A 17,807-nucleotide genomic window follows, 5' to 3' on the forward strand; every position below is an offset into this window, starting at 1 on the left:
GAGTTAGGACTTCACTTTTAGTGTAGAACCCCTGTGTAATGCCTTAAATCATGCTTAAGAGTAATGACAGCCTAGTGGACTCGAAAGGCCACAACTGAGTAACACCATCCACCCGACTCAGAACATCACTATTACAAACAAAAAAAGAGAAAGAAAGAATAGCCCGCCGCATCCGTCTCCGGAGTCTAACAAGTCCAAGAATGCCCAAAAGCAAGAATCCAAAGGAAGAAACCCCGAAAAGCCATCTCTCTGGCCCCATTATTCCTGCACCAAATTCCTGCACTCAAACTTGAACCCATGGGAAAACCTCTTGTACTCTTTGAAATCCTCATTGCACCAGCTTTACAGCCTTGTGTCTGCATGGCCACACCTTACCACCACTCTTCGACATGAGCCCGTGTACTTTCTGGCTGCTAATTCTGCTGTTACTTTTGCTCCTTCTGCTGCTGCTGCTGGTACGGGGACTGGTTCTGCGGATCCTGGGACGGCTGGAACCGGAACTGCCGGGGCTGCTGGTGCTGCTCGAGCTGCTGCTGTTCCTGTTGGTACTGCTGGTGCTGCTGGTGCGGCTGCTGTTCCTGCTGAGGGGGGCGGGAATTGGCGGGAGCGACGGCGGAATCAACGAAGGCGGCTGCGGCGAGGGGGTTGGAAACCTGAAGAGAGGGGAACGTGGTTACTGGGGGCCCTTGAGAAGTGCTGTTGTTGCGAGACTGCCTCGACGTGGACGTGCCTCGGCTGCCGTGGGGGCGGTAAGACGTCGTGTTGGTCGAGGGCGGTTGATCATCGTTCTCCGGGTTAAGCCGGCGACGCTTGGGTTGAGTCTGGACATTGTCACTATTGCCCCTACCGCGATTGCTCCGGCGAGGAGGGTACAAGGGTGGCGGCATGGCGCCAGCTCTAGCGGCATTGTTCTGAAATACGTCGTCATTTGATAGAAGAGATTCGGCAAGGCGGTTAACGTTGCGCCTAGACTGACTATCTTCATCATCACGTCCGGAAAAAGGCCGTGTGCGGATATAGCTAGAAGCGCTCTCTCCTTGCGCTCTGAAGCCGGCAGCCGCTGGACCTGAGGAAGCTGGTGGAGTGTTGGTGGTCGATCCGAAAGCAGCAGCACGAGTGGGATTCGAATGCATCTGGGAACCGTCGTTCTTTCTCCGGCGGTAGAGCTCGGTAGGACCGATGGGAGGTGGTTGAACCGGACGTCCGTAGACTTCATACCTGACGCGGCTTTCCGGAGTCTCTTCCATCTTGATTCTATTCTTGCCATTGTTCATTTCGTCATCCTGAGACTTGCCGGGAAGGACGCTTTGCGATCTGCCGCGGGAGTCATTATTCAACAACGGCTCGGACGCCGGAAGCTGGACAGCCTTGTTGGAGAGTGGTTTGGGATCATCTTCCTTCTTGACGTAAAAGTCCTTCCGAAGCGGGATAGACTCCAGGTACTTGTCGAACTCGCGTGTCTGCCTACCAACCGGTTTGTTTCCATCTTCCTCAAGAGGCGTTTTGGGCGTTTTGGGCGTACGAGGCGGACGCGAGGTGGTTGATGTCGGTGGACGTCGAGAGAGGCTAGTATATTTGGGGGTAGGAAGTGAACCTCTAGGCCTGAGACGGCCCAAGCGATCGCTGCTGTAAACTAGTAGAGCGTTAGCCACTGTATACTTGATCTCCGCGGGACCGGTCTCACCGTCGTCTTGGGATGCATCTCGAATTCCCTCGGGAGGCTCTGCAGTCTCCTTTCCCTCCTCGTCGACAATACCCTCAACTTTGTTTCTGATGTCTCTAGGCATGCTGTTGATAGGACTTGATTTGTCGCCGATCGCGGAATCGATTGAGCCAGTATATGGATCAGCTCCTTCCTGTAGATTAGGGTCGACCGCAATAGGCGTCGCACTGTCCCTTCCTAGATTGGCAGCCTCAACGCTCCCGATCGTTGGACTGTTATGAGTGATGGACGAAGGCTCCTGCTCGATTGGGTATGCAGCCATAAGGACATCCAAGTATTTGTTACCGGTGGGGCTCTGCTCCGCGAGGCGCTCCGAAGCGACCGATAGGAGAGGCGTCGTCCTCATTGCTTGTAGGCCGGGCGTTACGTTCGAATTTGCTCCTGGAGTGACTCGAGGTGGTTGGTGTCCCAAAAGCCTGGCGTAGTTCGGCGGGCGAATATCTTCGTCCTCGCCGTCAGAATCGTCGGGAACAATGACTGGAGTATGTGGTTGCTGCTGAACTCTTTCAACGCGAGAAGTAGCAGTGGTAGGGGCGTGGGAAGATGAAGTAATCATTCTTTCCATAGACCGAGTGTTAGCCAGGCTTGAGACAGGCGTGCGTGGATCCGCTAGCGAAGCCTGCTTCTGGGACAGGCACTCTTCAAGGGTGGGAAAGCTAGAAGGTCGACGTGAGAGTCGATTCGCATATATAGAGAAAGCCGTAGGGATTCCTGTCCCGAGTGTGCCAGAAGACCTCACAGCTTCAATCCTCATTCTCTCCTCTTCGGAAGGCGTCATAGAAGCCAGGTCTTGCTTGCAATCGGCTGCGCTGAGACCCTTCGGAGGAGGAATTCTTTTAAGCAGACGGCGCTTAGATCCTTGGATGAGGACTGTGTTGGTAGGAGAATCGGGCAGCGAACTGCGTGAGGCGTGAAGAACCGACATCTCTGGCGCGGGTTTCGGAGAAGGCGTGACAAAAGTGTACTTTGTGTTGAGAGGGGACGGTTCGTCACTCATGAGTGAGGAGCTGGCGGCGGCATCCGGGCGGATAATGTTAGGTCTGGCTTGGACAGGCTCTAATAGACCTTTGTCAGTAACTGCATTCTCAATTGCTCGAAGGGCGACGGAAGAAGCAAACAAAATACCAGGACTATCGATCTCGTTGTAGCTTGGGACATGCGGGCGAGTCCTTGCGCTTCGGCGGGGAGTCAATACAGACTCGTCGAGGGCGCGTGAGCTTGATGCTGACGCAGCTTCCATGGCCCTGCTGTGCGCGCGATATGAGGGAGAATCGTCGACCACCACTGGCGAAGTGGCAGTACTTCCAACATGAGGTGTGGCGGGGCTTTCAAGTGTGGTCGGGCTTTCAAGTGTGGTCGATGATGAAGGGCGCGAGGGGAGCGTACGATGGGTGGGGCCGCGTCCACGAGAGGGTGTAGAAATGTTGCGCACGGGTGGGCTCTGCTGGGTGGACATCGAGGCTTGTACAGAAGCCGACATGACTGGCGGCATATTGTTGATGCCCTGCGTTGTAGAGGGAAAGACCGAAATATCCGGCGGACCATGGAAACGTCTCGATCCTAGCCTAGCAAAACAAGTGTTGCAAAACTGTTCGCCGCATTCCACGCACTTCTGCAAAGTATTGCGGTTGCGCCGGTCGCACGAACTGCATTTTGCTGTATGGACATAGACTGGGGTGAACGGGCCTGAGCACCTCATCGTGAAGGATGTTTACTCGAGGGACGCGCAAGGCGTGAGAAGATCAACTGCCGGGTTTGCAAGATGACAACGTCGTTCCGGTCGGCCAGTGTAGGGCGTGTTTTGGGTAAAAGAGGAGAGCTGTTGAAGATGCGAAGCAGATAGTTAAGTTCTATGGCTGTGTGCATGTCAACAGACGCGCTTCGGGAGACTTGACAATCGTCATGACAACAAAGGATCGTTCAGAGCGTGATGCTCCTTGACCAACCAAATGCCAGCTGTTTTCGTACGCTGCTCAGCTTTGCCTGCATCACGTTGACCGATGACGAGCGAAGGCGCGCGCTTCTACTGGCCGATTTGGGAACTTTCCTTCCACATGGACATTTGCTCTTCTTGATACGTCTTTGGCCATTGTCACTTGAGCGCAAGACCACCATTCGTCTTCCTCGAGGTGCTGTCTCATGTGCCGTACCATAACACGTGCTCAATACTAGATCCCGATAGCGGAGGTCGAGGCGTGCCGCATGTTGGAGAGAAAAGACGGTGCGTGCTGCAGATTGGGAGCAAGTACTTGCACGGTATTGCGCTGTTCATCATGCATAGAGTCAGCGATCCAGACACAATTTCTATTCCAAAATCAAGGCATCAGTTTCGGCATTGGTCTCCATTTCCTGAAATGTACGGATTGTCTAAATTTCCCGTCGCGCAAAGAATGAGGTTAGTGATGTGAGAGAACGGCGTGCTGAGGAGCACGCGAAGCAGGCCTGCAGCTGAACACTGGTTTCAGCATATCTTACTGAGCCTGGAAAAAAGCGAGAAATAAAGAAAGAAAAGGGAGCCAGCGGAAAGCCGTAGGCCGTGGTCACGTTTGGAAATCCCCCAGACATTGCGGGAAGGCGCAGTCTCCAGCAGAAGTCGTTGCCGGCTCGCGTCCGGAGTCGTCGTTAATACGTGTTGTGCATTTATATCCAGATAGGCCATTCAATTGACCGTCCTTTGCTGCAATGCTAAGGGAGTTGTGCGAATGAAGCGCCTGTAACGTGCGCGAGCCTGCGTCTGTCTTTCTCGCACTGCATGCCTTTTTTGGATGGCGTTGCTGAGTCAGAAGCTTTCACCGAATTTTGGGTGGTGCAACGCTGTGGACCACTCGCGCTGATTGCCGTTTAAAAGACACGGCCTCGAAATCAGGCTCCTGGGACCGCCATCAATAATGCTGCGCCCCGAGCGGTCGTCGCGATGGCATGGCACGGTGGAAGAACAGGTGGCCCGACACGCTCGCAGGATTCCGCCACCCTCGGAAGCGGCGCAATTGAAGTCGCCGTTCCCGCGCCGGGCTTCGCGCTGCTGCCTTCTGTTCGTTGCCGCCCGTCGACCCGATGCAACCGCATCATAGATCGACCCAGTGTTTAAAGGCCCACCGAACGGCTCTCTCGCATCGTCTGTGCGCCTTTTCCTGCTGCGGCAAGCGTTGCGAGACTGACGCCCGCGGCGCTTCACCAAGCCCCAGCCTTACGTCGACAACGACCGGCCACATGCTCGCTTGCATGCTTTCTGAAACTCCATATATATCGCTGCGTGCCTCAGCCTGAGCCAGGTCAACTCAACACCTCGTCTCCGCGCGAACAGCCCCACTTGTCGTGCGAACCCTTTGTCTCTCCTGCTGAACCTTCCCGCCGCCACTCAGCATGGCGCCCACCTCATCACTGGCCTTGGCCTCTGTGGCCGAGAGCATGGTGCTGGCCCGCTACGCTCCAGCCTACAGCATCACGAACTCCAATTTTCTTAGGCCCCTGGCTTTGTTCTGGATACAGATGTTGCTTTGGTTTACATGGTCTGCGGTCATCTATCCGCATTTCCTCAGCCCCCTGAGGCATCTGCCTCAGCCGAAGGTGAATTATCACCCCACTTCATCGTCCACTAGTACTAAAATCCTGCAAGGGCGGCCATTGGTTGATGGGGCATTTCAACAAGATCCGGAAAGAAAACACCGGAGAACCTGCCCGAGAATGGTCCCAGACCGTCCCCAATGAAGGACTCATCTACTATCGCTTCGCTTTCAACTCCGAGCGAGTGCTTGTGACATCGCCTAAAGGCCTTGCAGAAGTACTGGTTCACAAGAACTACGAATTCATCAAGCCCGGAACTATTCGTGACGGTATTGGAAGGATTCTCGGCATTGGCATCCTCCTCGCCGAGGGTGATGAGCACAAGAGGCAGAGAAAGCTGCTTATGCCTGCCTTCCATTTCCGTCACGTCAAAGATCTGTACCCTGTTTTCTGGACCAAGGCTCAAGAGGCTGCTCAAGCCATGATTGCTGCGATTCAGCAGCCCGCGCCTTTGGCAGAGAAGCCGTCTTCCGTCGTCGATATTGCCAACTGGGCTTCGAGAGCGACCTTGGATATCATCGGCGTTGCAGGCATGGGCAAGGACTTCGGAGCGGTTGCCGACCCCAACAGCGAACTCAATGCTACCTACAGGAGGATTTTCTCGCCAAATGCTGTCGCGCGCTTCCTGCAACTTCTCGGCCTCATTATCCCATTCTGGGTTCTGCGGAAGCTACCTATCAAGAGGAACATGGAGGTTGATGAAGCGGCCGAGACCATCAAACGGATATCCCGGGAAATCATCCAAAGCAAGCGGAAACACTTGGAAAAGAACGAACGCACCGAAGTCGACATTGTCTCTGTTGCTCTTGAGTCTGGAGGCTTCAGTGACGAGGATCTGGTCAACCAGATGATGACTTTCCTCGCCGCCGGCCACGAAACAACGGCGACCTCACTCACGTGGGTAGCTTACCTTCTCGCCAAGCACCCCGATGTGCAGAAGCGCCTTCGTGAGGAAATCCGCGCGAACTTGCCTTCCCCAGAATCCGGGAAACAGATCACTTCTACGGATATCGATCGGCTGCCGTACCTGAACGCCGTGTGCAACGAAGTTCTTCGTTTCTACGCCCCCGTCCCAATGACACTCCGTATCTCGGACAGAGACACAACCATTCTCGGCAAATTCATCCCTAAAGGCACGACAATCGTGCTGTCGCCGTGGGCAACGAACACGAGCAAAGAGCTTTGGGGAGAGGATGCGATGGAATTCAACCCTGATCGCTGGCTGGGCACCGGCCGTGCCAACACCGGAGGTGCGGACAGCAATTACAGCTTCCTGACCTTCCTGCATGGGCCGAGAAGCTGCATCGGTCAGGCCTTTGCAAAAGCGGAGTTCGCGTGCTTGGTGGCAGTGTGGATTGGCAAGTTTGAGATGGAGCTGGCCAACCCTGATGCGGAGCTGGAACTGCAAAGTGGCATTACTGCTAGACCAAAGGGCGGGCTGCCCGTGAAACTAAAGGTTGTCGATGGTTGGTAGACGTAAGTGAACGAACTCTTGCTTTGTCAGGGCTTACAATGCTCACAAATCCTTGGCGGGCAGATGATTTGTAGGAATAATGTCAAGGAGTAACGGCGCCACAATGCAACTAGATCATCTAAGCTTTGCAGAAGATTTGCACCTTGCAGATGCCAATCCGCGAGTATATGCCTCAGTTTACTTTGTGCTATCTGTACCTCGATCAAAGAGCTTCTCCAGTCAATTGATTAAAGACGACTTTTCAAGTTGCATGATATATTACGAATGCGACAGCATAATATCAGATGGCTTATATCTGTCAATAGATGTCGAGATGGGGTTCCAAACGAGTGTTGTTCAAGAATTATCGTTTGCGGTACGACGGAACAGGTGATGTTGTGCAAGTCAATAAAAGCAGCTCTCACCACTTTCGCCGCCCTATTAATCAGTTCCCGGCGTTCGAGGCTATCCCTGGTTCCCAGCGATTATCGGATTGGTGCCAGGGCTGCGAGGTGCCCCGCGGAGGCTCTAGTGCGGGACATGTGCTGTGCCCCTCCTCGCCTGGCGCCATTCCGACAACCGGGAAGGGACGTTCTCAGTCGATTTATCAGCACCATGTGCAGCACTTCGAAGCCATTGGCGATCTGAACCTCCGGAAGGACGTGTTTATAAAGCCTGCCACTGTCCATTGCCTTCAATTCGAACTTATTCTAGTTCATCCAGCAAAATCGACGCTTCCACCATGTCTTCGCACCACTGCATTTCAGGACCAATTCACGTGTATCCGGGCCTCGTAAACAAGGCTGCTCCGGGAGTATGTGTATCAATTACCACCCCACGCTCATTACCCGCACAATGGCTTACACATTCCTGCGCACAGGTCTCCTACTACACGCCCCTGCAGTCCCCACCCGCCGGCACAGCACTCGCCCGCGATGGCAAGCCCATCCCGAAGCTCTTCAAGCCGCTGCAGATCCGGGGACTGACACTGCAGAACCGCATCATGCTGTCACCGCTATGCCAGTACAGCGCGGCAGACGGGCACATGTCGGACTGGCACTTCGCGCACCTGGGCGGCATCATCAAGCGCGGGCCCGGCATGGCCTTCTGCGAGGCGACGTCGGTGGTTCCCGAGGGGCGCATCACGCCTGAAGACGCCGGCTTGTGGCAGGACAGCCAGATCGAGCCGATGCGGCGCATCGTCGAGTTCGTGCACTCGCAGGGCCAGCACATCGGTGTTCAACTGGGGCATGCGGGAAGGAAAGCGAGCACGGTGGCGCCGTGGTTGAGCAGTGGTGATATCGCGACGGAGGAGGTGCGTTGATGGCTGACTGCTATGCATTAAAGATTGCGCGTTGGAGCTGATGCAGAGGATTGTAGTTGCATGGATGGCCCACCAACGTCTACGCGCCGTCTGCCATCCCCTACAACGAGCGGCATGCGTCGCCCAAAGAGATGACGAAGGAGGACATCCAGAACCTTAAGGACGCCTGGCTGGCGGCCGTCAAGCGCGCTCTCACCGCCGGCTTCGATGCCATTGAGATCCACAACGCGCACGGCTACCTGCTCCACGGATTCCTGTCGCCTGTCAGCAACAAGCGCACCGACGAGTACGGCGGCTCCTTCGAGAACCGCATCCGGCTGACGCTGGAGATCGTCGACCTGATTCGTGCTAACATCCCAGACACTATGCCGCTCTTCCTGCGCGTCAGCTCGACCGACTGGCTCGAGCAGGTCGAAGGGTTCGGCCCGGAGAACAGCTGGACCGTCGACGACACGGTGCGCTTGGCCGACATCGTTGCTGATCGCGGCGTCGACTTGATCGACATTTCCTCCGGTGGTACTCACCCGCAGCAGAAGATCATTGGCGGCCCGGCGTACCAGTCGCCCGCCGCGAAGAAGGTCAAGGCCAAGGTCGGCGACCGGCTGCTCGTTGGTACCGTCGGCGCCATTGCTGATGCACACCTGGCCAATGATCTGCTTGAGGAGGGTGGTCTTGATCTGGCGATCGTGGGGCGCGGCTTCCTGAAGAATCCATTCTTGGTTTGGACGTGGGCGGAGGACTTGGACGTCGAGATCAATACTCCGAACCAGATTCGTTGGGGCTTCCACGGGAGGGGAAAGCGTACGACGCACGATCCCAAGACGGGCGGTGCAAAGTAAGTGCTTGAAAGAATAAGGGAAAGAGTTTGATTGTGCAAATACGGGGACTGGTAGACATCAACCACGGTTTCGATTCAAGATCAAAACCACCGGTGGTGCCATGTGGCAGAGTCAGGCCAGAGACAACTGTCTTCGTAGATGCTTTTGATGCAGCACTGGTAGCATCAATGACAAACTTCTTTTGATGACAATGGTGCAAAAAAGAACAAGCAGCGAGTGTGACTTCCCTCTTATCAATGCTACGCCATGATCAACCGATGGCGATGTCGCTGATATGACCCTGGCAAACTATCTCGCTTGGAGCCGCTGCTTACTTCAGGACGATCCACTTTGGCTCAAAATAGTCATCGATTACCGGAAAAAATAAGACAGGGTATATACACACACATGTTCTTATCTGAACACATTTCCCACTCATCACATTCCTCACGCCACTCACTTCTGCTCCCCCACACTCCACTCCGTCCGGCCCAACCTAACGATATCCTTCTGCTGCACCTCCCACACGCCCTTCTCCCTCTTCCCCTCCACGCACTGCAACCCCGCCGCCACCGCCGCCTTCGCAATCACCTCAGCCTCCTGCGCCCAAAAGTCCTTGAACCCGCTCCCGAACATACCGACCAACCCGGCGACCTTCCTGACGGCGAACTCGGCGGGGCGGCTGTCCTGGCGGTTGCCGAGGATGACGCCGGGGCGCAGGATGACCGTGTGGTCGAAGCCGAGGGCCTTGACGGCGTCCTCCAGCTCGCCCTTCATCTTCAGGTACGCAAACGACGACGCGCTGTTGGCGGCGCCCGTCGAGATCAGCACGTACGTCTTGACGCCGGCGGCTTTCGCGGCTTGCGCCAGCGCCAGGTTCAGGTCGTGGTCGATCAGCCGCTGCCCGTCGACGCTGCCCGCCTGCGCGCGCGTCGTGCCGAGCGCCGAGAAGTAGACGGACGGCTGCGGCGCCGGGTTCGGGAAGAGCGTGGGCCAGAGCTTGGACGGCTCTTGTTGCGCGGTGCTGGGGTCGGCGGGGAGCGTGGAGAGCTTGGGCGAGGTCTGCGAGAGGGCGCGCCTGGTGAAGGCCGAGGTGTGGGCGATGGAGGGGTGCGCGAGGAGGGTGTTGAGGATGTTGGAGCCCTGTGGGGATCGCGGTTAGTGGTGGTGACGGTCAGAAGAGGTTTTGCGGAGGATGTACGACGAGGCCGGTGCTTCCGGCGAGGAAGGTGGTGACGTTGGCCATGGTGGTGGTGAGAGGTAATCAGGATTTGGGGTGACGGCGATTGGGTGGCTGACTAGGCCGATTGATTTTCTCAGGTTTGAACTCGAGGAGGTTCGAATTGTTTTGACGGCTGCTGGAGGCGATTAAAAGCTTGCCGACGTCAAGGCAGCCAGCGGTGACGACAGACGACCGGATAGCAGATCGCGGGCGCGGACGAATTATGGCGGAGAAAGATTAGGGTTGGAAGTCATTGCCGCTTTGGATGGTCAATGGCGCAATTCCTCCGCAAGAGGGTCCCGCCCGGCTTTAGCGCGGACTTTGAGCCGCATGTCTCTGCTCCCTCGCATACAGGACTTTTCATAGACGTGGTTTTTGCTGACTATCCGCTGCCCGCGGGTTCCTGCCGGATCCTCTCAGGCTCCTACCGTCTCACTTGCAGCGGTCTAGCTGCGCTGGTCCCTGCATGCGGCGGAGCTCAGGCCCAGAGCTTGCGCGCTGGTGGCCGCGTCAACGAGAAAGACCACACGGCGATGGATACGACTTCCCAAACCACCGCGGCGATGGGTTCCCACGCCTCCTCACCACAACACGATGCTCCCACGCCGCTATACACGCATCTCGCGCCTCCCACGGACGCTAATCTTCGACCTGTTCCCCGTACTATTGCTATTCTATTCCATCGTTGAAGTACTCTCCGTTCGCCGCGCCCTGCAGGCCGTCGACCAGACCGCCGAGCACGAGGCCGAGACCTTCGAAAAGGGGGAAAAGATATTCATATCGAGCATACACCTCCATGACGAGCAACTGCTGCGCGGGTATTGGAATGACGCCCTGCTCTCGCTGGTCGAGGCGCTCGGCCCGTCCAACGTCTACGTGAGCATCTACGAGAGCAACAGCCTCGACGACACCAAGGGCGCCCTGCGCGACCTGGACGCCGCGCTGGAACATGCCGGTGTCCGCACGTCTATCGTGCTGGACGAAACAACCCGTGGGCAGGAACTCGACGGCGACAAGAAGGGCGAAGGCTGGATCTGGACGCCGGCTGGCGCGAAGGAGAAGCGGCGCATCCCTTACCTCGCGCGACTGCGCAACCGCACGCTGAAGCCGCTGGAGGAGCTCGAGAGCAAAGGCGAGCGCTTCGACCGCGTCCTCTTCCTCAACGATGTCGTGTACACCGTACGTTTTCCCTCGTCCCCGCATTCAATTTCGAGGGGGGCGCCCAGCTAATCTCCCATTGGGATGCCACCGCCAGGCCCGCGACATCCTCGCCCTCCTCCGCACCAACGGCGGCCACTACGCCGCCGCGTGCGCGCTCGACTTCCGCTACGCGCCCGCCTTCTATGACACCTTCGCGACCCGCGACCTCGACGGGCACGCGCCGCTGTCGACGCGCTTCCCGTACTTTCGCTCCCCGGCGTCGCGCCACGCGCTGACGCACCGCGGCCACGACCATAAGAGCGACAACAATGGCATTGTCAGCGACGGCGCTGTGCCCGTTTCCAGCTGCTGGAACGGCGTCATGGTCATGGATGCCGCCCCTTTTTACACGAAGCTACGCCGCCTCGAATTCCGCGCGCTGGAGGACAGGTTAGCGGCCCAGCACCTCGAAGCCAGCGAGTGCTGCCTCATACATGCGGATAACCCGTATGCCGATGGTCGCGGCGTTTATATCAACCCCGGCGTGCGTGTCGGATACAACCCCGAGGCATATGCAGCGGTGAACCCCGGTGATGGTCGGCTGTGGTTGTCGGCCTGGGATATCTTTTACGGCATGTGGGAGAGTAGGGCGATGAGGATGCTGGCGTGGGGCGTGGATAGAGAGGAGTTGGTGGTCGGGACAAGGATTGGGATGTGGGAGAAGGATTTTAAGAGAAGCGAGCCTGGTGCGTTTTGTGCGGTAGATGAGATGCAGGTCTTGAGGATGGACGGGTGGGCCCACGTCTGAGGGCTCGGACACATTGATTTTTGATTGAACGGTACCGAACCAGAGATCAGGATGCTGGTTTCGGTGCTGATGAGCTGGATTATTCCCCTGCACCGCACTGCTTCTTCTTATTCCTTGTGTACAGAGCTGCTAGTCCGGCCCCGGAAGATACACGAGTGCCTATAGAAAATGGCACATTTTTATGCAACTAGGGTGGCCTTGCTGCGGTAGTCTTGTCTCTGTGAGTTATGTTCCATACGGGCGATCTTACATCCATGGGATCACAACGTGATACCGCAGAGATACACCGCAACAACGCCGAAGGTATGGAATTGGCTCAAAGTTTAAACTTGACGACATACTGAGTTACTTATCAGCAGCGGGAGGCTGAAACAAACGCACAGAGGCCGTTGAGATCAACATGGGAGGGATATGCGCGCAGTGGAGTGCACAAGGCGTCCGGCCAAGCGCTTGAACCTCCCAGCCGTGATGCATTGCCGGAGCGAATCGACCTCTCGTTGCACCGCATACCTTGCCTCGTGCTTGATTTAGGTTTCAGATCATTGTCCACTCATCTGGCCTCGTTCCCGGGTTCGGTGGGTCTCTACCAAAGGCTCGTTGGGCGAAAATTCCACACCAGATATGTTACTGAAGAAAGGACTACATGATAATTCGTAACTACTAACAGCTACGCTTAAGCTTTAAATATATCATAAAAAGCTGGCCTCTCGACATCAGATCATCTTGGCTGGTCGGAGGACACGCCAGATACCCACAGGGCCTTTCCCGAAGTAGTAAGAATCGAGCGAAACAGGGTGAAGGGAAGTCATGAAGGCAGCGCAATGGATGGGTATAACATTTGCCTCGGTAAGAGTCGTCAGAGGTCTGATCAGTAAAGTGAATGCCCTCCCCCAAAATTAGTAGTAGTATCAAAGTTCCCCCCCGCTCACCGGAGTTAGTGAGTGTCCCTAATGACCGTTCGTCTCCGCAGATAGCCGGAAATCATATAAAAGCAACCCCAAACCCCACAGAAACAACAACAACCGCCACATCAATGGCGCCCGCGTCTCTCGAATTTTGCGCCTTCCTCCCAAGAAAAGTCGTTCGAAGTTTGTAAAACACCCCGCGGCTCCTTCCGCCTCCTTCTCCCGCGTTTCCTTTTTTATTATACGGGCGGCGCTGCTGGAGGACGACTTGCACCCGACGCTGTCGAGTTACCGGTGCTGTACGCGCCCGACCATTTGCCCGCCATGGCCGTCTTCTTCGCCTTCTCCATGTTGTACGCCCGGTAGAACCAGAAGCCGGCCGCGCACAGCGCGACGGCGATGACGGCCACGACGACGCCTGCGATGATGGCTACGCCCATGATTTGAACTTGGGAATGATTTTCCTTTTCTTCTTCTTGGTTTGTTCGCCTGCCTTCCCGCGTCAGTAAGGGGGAGAAGAGAAAAGGGCCGTGCATGTTGGGATGCGTCTTTTTTTCTCACCTTTTTGTCGTGTTGCAGCAAAAGAACGGCCAGAAAAAGCAAAGAGGGTATATGTCGTCACGAGGGATTCCGGTCAAGAGCGTGGGTAACGGGCGTATCTTGAGAGGGTGTTTTGTGGGGAAACGGAAGGCGGTTCACTCTTTCTTTCTTTTTGCCGACGGCGGAGGCGGTCGTATTGGGGCGGCAGCCGTTTGGTTTTTGATCTCTTCACTGATTGCGTTTGCGGCTTGACTCTTGCCGCGTCGCCCGCCCGCGCCCACGGTGCTCCACGAGCACAGCACGCCTTAACTGGGCTGGGTAAACGGCGGGCTAAAATGGCCAGGGAGGGCCACATCCGGGTCGGCAATCGTGCTCAACGGCTCTTCCGCGCGCGCCGCGAGTCATTTCGACGCAACGGAGCAAATGAACGTCCTCTCCTGCGGCGTGGGCGCAGAACCTTATCAGGACCAGCGACAAATATCCGGCCAGAAAGCCCCGAAATGAGCCATGATCCGGCACGCCTGTGCGTCGGGGAAAAGATGGAAGGGTCCGCTTCATTCCATGATGAGTGAACGCTGACCCGGATTATGCCACGAGGGAAGACGGCAAACTCCACTTTCGTGGGGATCGTCAGGGCCGTGCGGGCTGTCGTTGCTGCCAGACGACTACCCACCGCCTCTCTTTCTCCTCGGAGTTGACGCCGGCTCGGAGAACCGTGTGGCTTGGCGATCTTTCATGCGTAAAGGGGGCTCGTTGGGCGTTGTGGAGAGTTCCTCAAGCCGGCCGATGGGAGGAGTTGACCGGTGCGGCTTTCTTAGGGGCCTGTGTCTCCATCATACGAGGAGCAAGGGGCATGCTGACTCCGGGAATCTAGGTGGTGAAGGGAGATGACTCGTACGAGGCTTGGAATGAGTAAAGGGTCGGCAAAACGAACAAGCGGACGCGATGGAAATTATGGCAAGATTGGGTGCCAACCAGGAAGCAGAGTTGTCGATCTGGATGTCACGGACAAGGGAGGCAATAATTGCCGGTGTTGATCGAGAACCCTGAGAAGAGTGCGTAAGACACCCTCCAGACGCGCACGCAACCCTTTGAAGTTTCCGGCTGTTTTTGGTCGGGGTTGAAATTGAAGAAAAAAGCCGTTGTGTCACTAGCGGCACCAACGGCGGCGGCCCGGGCAGCAGCCGGCGCGCCGCTGGCGTCTCTCCTTGCATTGACCCCACGATACTGAGATCCGATCCTCCCCACATCTTGCTGCTGATCAGAAAAAACTGACACTCGAGCAAGGGGCCGCCTCTTGGACATCCGCTTCGGCCCGCAATTGTCCTGGTCACCGCGATGCGCATGTTGGCGCGCGCAGTGCCGGGCTGCGGTGATCTGACAGGGTCTTCTGGCCTAAATAACCCTGCCGAAAGCCTATTCTGTAGGGGAAAAGCGCCCAAGATAACGCTTCTAGCCCAAATATATTGATGCGGCGCAGCGGGAGCAGGAAGCATTGTATCTCGAAGTCACACCATTTATGCTCTACGCTTCACAGTAAAAATAATTTTTTCTAACCGACCCAGTCGTAGTGACATGCAGACAGCTTACAGCTAAAGTCGCAACTAGAGATAGATAAACCCCGCTTCACAAGTCAGCCGATCGTGCCGATGACCGTCAACGTCCACCAATGACATTCCTGTACCAGGTTTAGTTGGAACGCTCATGCACCTGCACAAGCGCGGCATCATGGTAACAGCCTATTTAACACTACCTTGCCGCGCTCTCCAACAAATTCAGCCCAATCAATTTACTGTAATATAGTTACCTCCTCTGAACTTATCGTCACTGCTTTGGGGTTTTGCTTGTTCATGGTCCTGGTCCTCTGATTTCAAAGTAAGAAAGCCAAATGTAGCGTTCCTTTCCATAAAATGTAAACATTGACGCATATTTGCAGCATTATCAAAGTCTGCATAGCATGATGCAAACTTCTTGATGATGCTCCCCATCAGGTTTTGTTTTTTGTATCTCCTCACAGTCTTTCGTAAAAAGGGAAAAACAAACACACGCGCGAGACCAAGAAAGTTGATTGAATTTGAGATGTTGAAGCTGCGGCTGTTGCAAGTTGCAGCAATTTCAAGATGTGGTCGGTGAACATTGGGGAAGAAGCATGGTTTTACTCTATCAAACCAGTATTAACAACACGTTCTGGCACGCGGTTAATGTCATTGTCGGAGTTGGCCATTCGTCCTTGAGACACGTGCTGCGTATAGGCGATTGTCCATGCGCTTCGGCGATCTAATGCAACAAGAGCGTTTATATAGCAACCACCCAGCCGCCGAGTGGCCCAATCACTGCACGGCTTCATTAATTCAGTGAATAGCCATAGACACTGAATGTACTTTGTGTGCTTTTCCGCGGACAGTATGGTTGTAGCCTTACATTCTTCCACCTGGATAGACCACCCCTGTCGATCGCTCTCACCAATGGAGTCCATCATTGTCTAATCTCGGTGAATTGCGAGATATTGAAACAATAAATATCAGCATCTATTGAAACAAAAATGTAGTAAATGTCTGGTCTCTCGTATCTCTCTTCTCACCCTATACCCAAATATAGGTCTCTCTAAAAAAAATCTTCCAAATACCAAAGCACATCACCACCCCTCCGACCCATCCTCATCCGCAAACACGGCCACCCTCTCCCTCCCTTCCCCATCCACCCACGCCCTGAACATACCGCCGCAGTTCAAATCATACCCGACCCAACTCCTCTGCACCGCGCTCTCCGCGCCCGCCTCGGCGCCCGCGGCCTCCGCATCCGTCGTGACCAACTCGATCCCGATGATGCCGCCCTGCCCTTCTCCACTGTTCTCCCACCTGTCGCCCGCGCTCCGCTGCAGCTCCCCTCCGGGACCCGCCACCCACGCCAGGCCGTCTCGCAGGTACTTTTTGCTGTCGGCCGAAGAGGAGAAGCGCGGGATGGCAGCGGCGGTGCGGGCGGCGCAGACGCGCAGGAAGGAGTCGCCGTTGCCGGTGCCGGACATGCCGACGGCGTGGCGGAGGCGGCGGGGGTGAGGTTTCTCGTCTGTGGAGGAAGAAGGCGTTGCTTGGCCGGGAGAGGGAGAGGAAGAGGAGGACATCGTGCTCGAGCTGGATAGAGGGCCGAGGCAGTCGGAGAGGAGGCCGGGGATGTCGCCGCGGGAGAGCTTGTCGATGGGGGAGCGTGCGGCGGAGGAGGAGATGGCGGGGTGGTAGGACATTCCGCCGGCGGCGGCGGAGGAGGACGAGGAGGAGTCCTCTTCGATCCACTCCTCAGCCCAGTATCCGGCGCCGAGGGTGGGCGTGTCGCCGATGCGGCCGGGGAGCTTGTTGGTCAGGCCGCCGGTGGAGGTAGCGGCGCAGATGGTGCCGAAGCGGTCGAGCACGACGGCGCCGACGGTGCCTTGCGGGAGGTATTCCTTGCCGTCCCAGGACGGGTCGTTGGGGTTGCTGCTGCTCTTCTTTCCCTCCTCCTCCTCATAATCACCACCAGCCAGGGCCTCCGTATCCTCGCTCACCACCGCGCCCTTCCCACGCTCCAATCCCTTGACATGCTCATCCCACCTCTTCTGCGTGAAGAAGTAGTCCGGCTCCACCATCTCCAGCCCCCACCCCTTCGCCAGCTCCTCGACGTAGCCGCCAGCCAGCTGCACGTGCGCCTGCGCGCCGCCGCCGTTGCCCTCGGCGTCATCACCGCGCACCAGGATCTCGCGCGCCAGCTTGATCGGGTTCTTGACGTGCCGCAGCAGCATGACGCCCGCCCCGCGCTTGTGGTGGCCGCGCGACACCATGACCGACGCCTCCAGCTCGTTCGTGCCCGCCCGCGTGAAGACGGCCCCGCGCCCGGCGTTGAACAGCGGGTCGTCCTCGAACAGCGACACCGCGTACACGGCCACGTCGAGCGCCGTTGCCGCCGGGTTGTTGGCCAGCTCCGCCCGCGCGAGCGTGAGGATGCGGTGCAGAGAGGCGCGGTATGCCGCGTATGAGTCGGCGGGCACGTTGGCGCGCGAGATGTTGCCCGCGCCGCCGTGGATGATGATGCGCGGGGTGATGGTGGGGGTGGGCTTGGAGGAGGTCATGGTTGTTGAGGCTTGCCGAGGATTGCTTTTGTTTTTTTACCACTTCTCGTTCTCTGTTGGAGACGAAGAGTTGGGATAGAAGGTAAGGCGTGCAGAGTTTTGGGATCTGATGATGCGATGACAGGATGCAAGCGCTCGACGTTGTAAAGTGGGGGAAATGAGACCGTCTATCCCAAGCTCTTGCAGGTACTCCAGGAAACGCACAAACGCT

General features: G+C 56.6%; 7 protein-coding genes across 7 annotated transcripts; 3 read left to right on the top strand and 4 right to left on the bottom strand.

The window, feature by feature from the left end:
- Nucleotides 1-425: 425 nt before the first annotated feature.
- LTHEOB_4061 (uncharacterized protein) lies at nucleotides 426-2,069 on the bottom strand (the record flags this gene model as incomplete). The annotated part of the gene is made up of 1 exon (XM_035513054.1): nucleotides 426-2,069. The coding sequence occupies one exon, from the start codon at nucleotides 2,067-2,069 to the stop codon at nucleotides 426-428; it is 1,644 nt and encodes a 547-aa protein (XP_035375454.1).
- Nucleotides 2,070-5,086: 3,017 nt separating this feature from the next.
- Nucleotides 5,087-6,761, top strand: LTHEOB_4062 (Cytochrome P450; the record flags this gene model as incomplete). The annotated part of the gene is made up of 2 exons (XM_035513055.1): nucleotides 5,087-5,290; nucleotides 5,340-6,761. The coding sequence occupies 2 exons, from the start codon at nucleotides 5,087-5,089 to the stop codon at nucleotides 6,759-6,761; spliced, it is 1,626 nt and encodes a 541-aa protein (XP_035375455.1).
- Nucleotides 6,762-7,482: 721 nt separating this feature from the next.
- LTHEOB_4063 (NADH:flavin oxidoreductase NADH oxidase) lies at nucleotides 7,483-8,903 on the top strand (the record flags this gene model as incomplete). The annotated part of the gene is made up of 3 exons (XM_035513056.1): nucleotides 7,483-7,554; nucleotides 7,621-8,055; nucleotides 8,121-8,903. 3 exons carry the CDS (start codon nucleotides 7,483-7,485, stop codon nucleotides 8,901-8,903), a joined length of 1,290 nt encoding a protein of 429 aa, XP_035375456.1.
- Nucleotides 8,904-9,338: 435 nt separating this feature from the next.
- LTHEOB_4064 (NmrA-like family protein) lies at nucleotides 9,339-10,128 on the bottom strand (the record flags this gene model as incomplete). Its single annotated transcript, XM_035513057.1, has 2 exons — nucleotides 9,339-10,025; nucleotides 10,084-10,128. The coding sequence occupies 2 exons, from the start codon at nucleotides 10,126-10,128 to the stop codon at nucleotides 9,339-9,341; spliced, it is 732 nt and encodes a 243-aa protein (XP_035375457.1).
- A 570-nt stretch (nucleotides 10,129-10,698) lies between these two features.
- Nucleotides 10,699-12,052, top strand: LTHEOB_4065 (Polysaccharide export protein; the record flags this gene model as incomplete). Its single annotated transcript, XM_035513058.1, has 2 exons — nucleotides 10,699-11,283; nucleotides 11,360-12,052. The coding sequence occupies 2 exons, from the start codon at nucleotides 10,699-10,701 to the stop codon at nucleotides 12,050-12,052; spliced, it is 1,278 nt and encodes a 425-aa protein (XP_035375458.1).
- Nucleotides 12,053-13,196: 1,144 nt separating this feature from the next.
- Nucleotides 13,197-13,397, bottom strand: LTHEOB_4066 (uncharacterized protein; the record flags this gene model as incomplete). The annotated part of the gene is made up of 1 exon (XM_035513059.1): nucleotides 13,197-13,397. The coding sequence occupies one exon, from the start codon at nucleotides 13,395-13,397 to the stop codon at nucleotides 13,197-13,199; it is 201 nt and encodes a 66-aa protein (XP_035375459.1).
- Nucleotides 13,398-16,132: 2,735 nt separating this feature from the next.
- LTHEOB_4067 (L-asparaginase precursor protein) lies at nucleotides 16,133-17,596 on the bottom strand (the record flags this gene model as incomplete). The annotated part of the gene is made up of 1 exon (XM_035513060.1): nucleotides 16,133-17,596. The coding sequence occupies one exon, from the start codon at nucleotides 17,594-17,596 to the stop codon at nucleotides 16,133-16,135; it is 1,464 nt and encodes a 487-aa protein (XP_035375460.1).
- Between the last annotated feature and the right edge of the window lie 211 nt (nucleotides 17,597-17,807).

This window comes from Lasiodiplodia theobromae (genome assembly GCF_012971845.1).
Source record: "Lasiodiplodia theobromae strain AM2As chromosome Unknown scaffold_10, whole genome shotgun sequence".
Lineage (NCBI taxonomy): Eukaryota > Fungi > Ascomycota > Dothideomycetes > Botryosphaeriales > Botryosphaeriaceae > Lasiodiplodia > Lasiodiplodia theobromae.